A 7,806-nucleotide genomic window follows, 5' to 3' on the forward strand; every position below is an offset into this window, starting at 1 on the left:
AAGTTATGCGAGTACACACACAAAAAAAAAATATTCGTAAATAATTATGAATGTTAGATAGACATACCTGGCACGATGAAGCTAAGGTGGCAGCTGTTAAGTAGAACTCTTCCGGCACATTTATATTGTTTACGCACAAGCGTGAAAGACGTGGCATAGTACACAACCATCGGGCAAGGTTTCCTCCACACGAAGGTGATACATGAGATCCGAGAAAAGACTGGGAAGCCAATTCGAGATCAGTAATCTGAATCCAAATGAAACAAACGGTGATCTTTTACTAATAGACAAACAAATAAAATGTCCTTAAATTAACAACAACAACAACAACAACAACAAAATTAGCCGATTTTGGGAAGTATTAATGGTCCAACATTATAACAACACAAAATAATAGTGCAGCCTATGAAAATGCAAAAGTTCAGAACATAGCTTTGAACATTTACACTTATCTTTTGATGCGAATATACAATCAAATGCTGTTACTAGTTGAGGTATTACAAGCGTGACATACAATTTCTGCTACTCCACAGGAGATAATACAGTACATACAGAAGAAGTAGATTATGAGCAAAAAAAAAAAACAAACCAACAACAATCAGCCAAGTAGTTTATAAGTGGTTAAAGACATTCGAAGTAGGTCATTTGTGTGACCGAGTGACCAGTGGACCACTGAAAATGGTACCAAAGAAAATGATTAAGGAGAAAATAATATCTTAATTTATGACATTATACCTGGCTAAATTTGACTTATGAATGATTTATTGGAAATACAACAACGAGCGTATTTGTTTGTATTACATTATTATTACCAACAAGTTGATCATACAGTGCTGTCGAATGCAAGTAGCAGCATAATCACAAATGTGCATAATTCGTACAGTTGACATACAAAATAAAATCTCATGTTTAACTAAAATTATTATAAATGAAATATGTCATTCACCAGGCAAATGTGTGGCTTCCGTGGTTATTTATTTATTGATTTATTCATTTCACATCTTAAAAAAAGGGTGGCCCAAGTCAGCACTGGCTGGTTTTCATCGGGGCCCTTTAAAACACAACACATAAAACATTCCAGAATTACAGTTACTAACAAACAAAGAAAAAAGTATATATACATATATATATATATATATATATATATATATATATACATATATAGTTGAAAGAAATTGGACTGAGGCGGGACGTTGCTCTCGATCTTAGTCTCCCTTTTATTTGTCAAGCTTTCGTTCCTTAAGGGAACCTGGTTTACCAGGTTCCCAAAATGAAGACAAGGGTGCCTGCTTCAGTGGCCTAAATTCATGTTTCTTTGTGTTAGAATGCTCAGAAAAGTGGGTTTGATAAAAAGATCAGAGTTTTTTTTTATCAGGATTTGTTCTCCTGCTGTTTAAAAAAAGGGGGTTTTACAATATTATGTACCTTTTTCTGATTTAGTTTTTTGCTTGCTCTGCTGTAAACTCGTACGAACATGTACATAATGATCAAGGCTGAGATCAGTTAGAAATGCGGGTTCGCTGACCCCAGTCACCTCATTCAGGTACCTGGTTTTGTGTAGAACAAAAGATTCTGAGAGCTCATCAGCGCACGCTCTATTCATACCTCCCACCCGATCGATATTCCCATTGTTCACGGGCACTTGTAGTTGACCGTAGAAAGGGGGACACAATGAACCGCTTGACTGCCTTCACACAGCTGGATTACCAACCTGTGTGCCTCTCTGTCGACGGGCGAAAAGAATCTCGTTTGGGGGCATTAAAGACACTCAGAGAATTGCGGAAGGAACGGGTTAAAGAAAAAACTAATTCCAAAGGATCCACGTCGCCCAAACATGTACTTCCTCCCCAAAATCCACAAGCCCAACAACCCGGGACGCCCTATTGTTTCAGGATGTGCGTGCCCCACTGCGCAAATTTCAAGATTCCTTGACTTCCACCTCCGCCCCCTGGTTGAAAAATTACCCTCTCACCTAAAGGACACTACCGATTTTCTCAACCACATAAATGACCTGAATCTGACCCAGAACCCCCTCCCCCCAGAAAGCATACTAGTCACAGCCGATGTAACTTCGTTGTACACGAACATCCCCCACAATGAGGGCATCAAAGCATGTCGAAACGCCCTCAACGCCCGAATGAACCCCTCCCCTCCAACCGACCAGCTCATTCGTCTTCTTGAACTGGTACTGTCATTGAACAATTTCCAGTTCAACGGCAAGAACTATTTGCAAATAGAGGGTACCGCTATGGGCACCCCTGTTGCCCCATCGTATGCCAACATTTTCATGGGGGAGATAGAGGCAGAGCTATTAGAACTCACAAACGCAATCTTCCCGAAATCGTGGAAACGATACATTGATGACATCATATTCATCTGGACACAATGCCCCCAATCATTAGCACAATTCCAAAACACAGTGAACGCCCTCCATCCCCGAATCAAATTCACGTTTGAGTCATCCCCCGACTGTGTCAACTTTCTTGACCTAAAGGTCCTCTCAGACGACGGAACTCTCCAGACAGAGTTATACTCCAAGCCTACAGACTCTCACACATTCCTCCCTCCCTCCTCATGCCACCCCCGACATGTGTTCAAAAGCATACCATACAGCCAGGCCCTTAGAATCAAACGTAACTGCTCTCAGCCAGAAAGCACAGACAAACACCTCGAAAATCTCCAACACTATCTCGACAAGTGTGATTACCCTCCCCAACAAACTAAACTACAAATCAACAGAGCTCGCTCCATACCCCGCGCGGAATTATTTGACAAAAAAGAACGCCCCCCCCCCCCCCTTAGAAAGAACCCCTTTCGTCTTAACATACAGTCCCGCCACCGCCAAACTACACAAAATTCTCAAAAAGGAACAAAAAACCCTAGATGAATCAGCTTCACTCTCAGAGATACTTTCGGATCCCCCGTTGGTTGCATACCGACGCCCCCGCACCCTCCGAGACCTACTAACATACTCTGGCGACCCCAAAAATGACCAGCTGAATGAGAACAACACAAACGGCTTTGCCAAATGCGAAGCCAAACGGTGCATGCTTCACAACTTTGTTAAAGAGGGCAAAAAGTTCAAAAGTAATGTCACGGGGGAAGAATTCCCAATCACATCCAAAATACAATGCAAGTCAGACTGGCTCATTTATTTGATATCGTGCACGAAATGTAACAAACAATACGTGGGAAAGACAGAAACATCCTTGTACACCAGATTCAGCAACACCAAATCGGAAATACTGAACTACAATACACCCAACAAGCGAAAAACCCTCCCCTACACAACACACTTTAACCAGCCCGACCACTCATTTGACAATGTAAAGATCACAGGCATCGAAACAATTCGAACAAAATCCCGCCAAGTAATCCTACATAGAGAATCCTTCTGGATAAAGAAATTGAAAACACTGACCCCCGATGGCATTAACGTTGACCAATGAACCCTACATAGCTCTTATCCCGAACCCCCTCACTCTAACTTCAGATTCACAGTAAAACACCCGTAGCAGAAAACTTGGCCATGACCAGACAGGACAAAATACAGCCCAACATACAGGTAAAACACCCTAAATAATTTCAAGTTAGATATATTGTGATTATTGAGATTTCATTTGTATATGTACTGATATATTATAATGATCACAAGATGTATGAATAAAGTTGAGTGTAATAAGTGCATGTGATTTGATATGAATGAAATGTATATATAGGTAACATAATAGATATTATGATTGAATACTATTGTGAAATTCTGTTGATATTTATTGTATCACACGATTCATGATTACTGTTGAGCGTCACGAGTTGATCTGACTGCATGGATAAGAATGATATGGAAAATAGTGTATGATGGATTTGTGAATATGATTTTGTGATGTTTTAATATGATTATGTTTGATTATATCTGCAAAATAAGAGGTATTATGAATGATTGAATGGTAATTATTGTATTTTTGAACAGAATATGAGCACACGGTGCTGGGATGCACGATAACCACACGAGTCCCATGCAGGTAATTTACAGAAATTGTTGTTTACACATTTGATCTAAGAGTTGATATATTTTTGGCAGGGTTGACGCTATTATATTTCGGTAATATACTAAATAAAATAGGATATGTTGATTTAGATAGTATTATATCAACCGGAGTTGTGTGTGTGTGTGTGCGTATGTGAGTGTGTGTGTGTTTGCTTGTGTGTGTATATGTGAATATGTATATATGTGCGTATGTATGTGGGTGTGTGTGTGTGTGCGTATGCGGGCTATATACATATACGCAATGCAAATTGACATATGAATATGATATATATGTATAATGATTCTGTTTGTGATCATCATGCTAAGAATTGTAAGACAATATGATTATTATATGGCAGCATTATGATATAAGAATTTATTTATATGTGCGTATGCGGATGTATACATATATGCAATGCAAAGAGACATATGAATATGATATATATGTATAATGATTCTGTTTGTGATCATCATTCTAAGAATTATAAGACAATATGATTATTATATGGCAGCATTATGATATAAGAATTTATTTATATATTTTTTGGACATATGATGTTATTCTGATGATGATTTGAGGTTAGATTGGATATTTGTATTGAATTGAATGATTGATTTGTGTATATAAAGGAAATGATTTAGAAGATTGGTAATATGTGAAATTGTATTATATATTATAATATGACACATCAGGTTATTCATACAATAATCGTTCTGTTGGTAGGTCCTGACGAAGGCCCAATGACGGGCCGAAAGCTTGACAAATAAAAGGGAGACTAAGATCGAGAGCAACGTCCCGCCTCAGTCCAATTTCTTTCAACTATATGCATCCAACAATGCGGCACCGCGTACGTTTGGGACCCAGGGAACTATTTTTTACATTATATATATATATATATATATATATATATATATATATATATGTGTGATCGTGCACCTCAAAACGAACATAAAGTCGCACACACTGATTTGGCATGAGGACTGAAAATAAGTGAAATGGGTCAACCTAGCCGAACTTGACTTTTTCATATTTTCTGAAAGAGCGGGTCTTCTTTTCCATTATACTAAAATTTGGTATCATAAAACGGGCAGGAGAGTGTGTTTTTTAGCAGTTTATCTCGAACATTTTTGGTAGAATAGTGTGATTAGGTGTGTCTTTAGAATCCCTTTTTCATTTCTGAAAAACCTTGTCCACACTCTTCACTTTCAACTCTAATAACTTTTGAAAGGATAGTGCTACTGCTTTGAAAGTTGGCATTGATTATGGACAGAATGTGGTAATGGGGCATGCTTAATGTCAGTTTAACCTGATAATCCCTTCATTGTTGTTACTCTGGTGGTTTACTTCCTGTTTTTTGTCCCATTCATCGCACAGCCAGCATGGTTTGGTAAAGATTAAGCGCTTGAATAGACACTGTACTTCAGAGCCTCTTTTCTCACTTCACACTTTTCCTGAGTTTGTGCTTTCTTTCCAATATTTAGATAGGTTAGGACAGTCCATTTGATTTGAGTTTTACATTATTTTAAAGCTTAAAGTCTGCTCTTTCAGAATATGGTCTTAACTAGAAATTCATGTCTGGCGACTTTTTGTTTGTTTTGAGGTGCAGAGTCACATATATAAAACATTCAATACAATCAAAATCAAAGATATAACGCTTATACACAGAACAATTTCAAAGACATGAAAATACAACAACGTTTCTAAATGAACAAAAATGAATTTGGAAAAACTTCAACAATGGCACTTAATGCACAATTCAAACAACCGATAAAACTGTGAAAGTATTAGTCATTGATTTAAAAAAAAAACATTCTCGATACGAAAACATACATATCATAGGCTCTAGTGACCTTTTGAACAATTCTGAATTGGGGAAACATCGTGTCTCTAGACTCACACATCTCATAATCTGCTTTTGAACAAACCTAAGTTGGGGGAACATCGTGTCTCCAACGGCAAATTATTCCAGTGAGATACCGCTGTGCACGCAAATGATCTCCTGTAAAATTCGGTATTACATCTCGGGATCTCAAGTTTGCACTGGTGCGAGTTGCGTGTAACGCGTTGGGCTACTGCCTCATGCATAACAAACTTATTTGCTAATAACGAGGGTGCAAGATGGTGCACACATTTAAATGTCATGCATGTCATTGCTTTTGAATACAATGTTAGTAACGTTTGCCAATTATTAGTTGATTGAGCACTTGCTCGGATGGAGTTTCCCATGAACAGCCAGCTATAATGTAAGCGGCTCGTTTGTGTAACCTGTTAATGGCTTCATAATTTTGTTGTGACCTGTTAGTCCATACATTGCAACAATACAAGGCATGTGGGAGGATATAACCCCAGTATAATAGGCTGGGATAATGAGTGTTGAACGCTCCCTTGGGCCTTCTAAGAATACCTAATTTTTGCTTTACTTGCAGGGCGACTCTATCAACATGCTTGTTGAACTGTAAATAATCGTCTATCATAATTCCAAGACATTTATACTGAAAAACACATTCAACTGGAGGTGATCTTATCTGTACATATAATCTGCTGACATTTAAAGTTTGGACTTTTTGCCTAGACCCAATTACCATTACTTTAGTTTTATTAATATTCAGAAGCAGTTTGCTTTTTGGGGTCCATGTGTAAACCTCCTCAAGAGCATGGTTCAGTTTTGACTGAATTTCGTCCATGCTTCTACCTCGCACAGATAAAGTCGCGTCGTCTGCGAAAAGAAACATTTCTCCATCGTTGATACTCATGGGTAAATCATTAATGAATATGGAGAAAAGTAATGGTGCTAACACTGAACCCTGTGGAACTCCATAATCAAATGTATTGCTCTAATGGATGTTTTTGTTTCCCTTTTACAGACACAAATTGACTTCTACCCTTCAAAACGTCTATTTGTGCAACCTGCACACTTCAGTTTCAGTAACAATATTTCGTGGTTCACTGCATCAAAGGCTTTTCTCATGTCAATAAATGCAACACCATTTACGTATCCGTGATCTACATTCTGAGACCATTAATCAACCATACATATACGCACGAATGATTAGGTCGGAAACCGAACTGTCTATCTGATAATACCTTGTTTTCGATTAAATAATCTTGGAATGATACATTAACAATTGTTTTCTAATATCTTAGACAATATTGATAATAATGAGACAGGTCGATAATTTTCAACACTTGATTTACTTCCGGCTTTGTTTATGGGTTGAACTCGTACGATTTTCTAATTTCCAAAAATTCACCTTGGTCCAATGATAAATTAAGTATATACGTTAAGCTTTGAATTACATTCGGGGCATTGCAAGCATATTTTAATAACTTTAAAGAAACATCATCATCAGGACCAGCGGCTTTTTTTAACTGGAATACGGTTGATTTCATTAACAACAAATTCATCTGTCACATCAGGGAAATCAAATGAGATGTCAGGGGGAACATAACCAACAGCCCTTTCATTATCAAACTGATTAATATCACAGCTATTTTCACAAGTATCAAAATTTGTTGGATTAAACAACATATCAACAGAATTTACAAAGTAATCATTGAATTGCTGAGCTATTTCTTCTGCATCAGACACTTCTTCACCATTTAACTAAAGCTTAATTTGATTGTCATTCTTCGATGACGAAATAAGCTTAACATGTTTTCCACATGCCGTTCGGAGTACCACCATTTTCACTTAATAGTGCATTTATGTCATCATTTTTGGCTTCCTTGATTTTAGTGGAAATTTCATTCCTCAGGGATTTATACACGAGCCAGAAAT

General features: G+C 37.7%; 1 protein-coding gene across 1 annotated transcript; it reads left to right on the forward strand.

Moving 5' to 3' along the window:
• Positions 1–1,834: 1,834 nt before the first annotated feature.
• Positions 1,835–3,504, forward strand: LOC139708543 (uncharacterized). Its single transcript, XM_071620485.1, has 2 exons — positions 1,835–2,633; positions 3,494–3,504. The coding sequence occupies exons 1-2, from the start codon at positions 1,835–1,837 to the stop codon at positions 3,502–3,504; spliced, it is 810 nt and encodes a 269-aa protein (XP_071476586.1).
• The last annotated feature ends 4,302 nt before the right edge of the window (positions 3,505–7,806 follow it).

The sequence above is a fragment of the Diadema antillarum genome, unplaced genomic scaffold (genome assembly GCF_040938485.1).
Source record: "Diadema antillarum isolate AM-2024a unplaced genomic scaffold, OU_Dant_1.0 seq00001348_RagTag, whole genome shotgun sequence".
NCBI classification, from domain to species: domain Eukaryota; kingdom Metazoa; phylum Echinodermata; class Echinoidea; order Diadematoida; family Diadematidae; genus Diadema; species Diadema antillarum.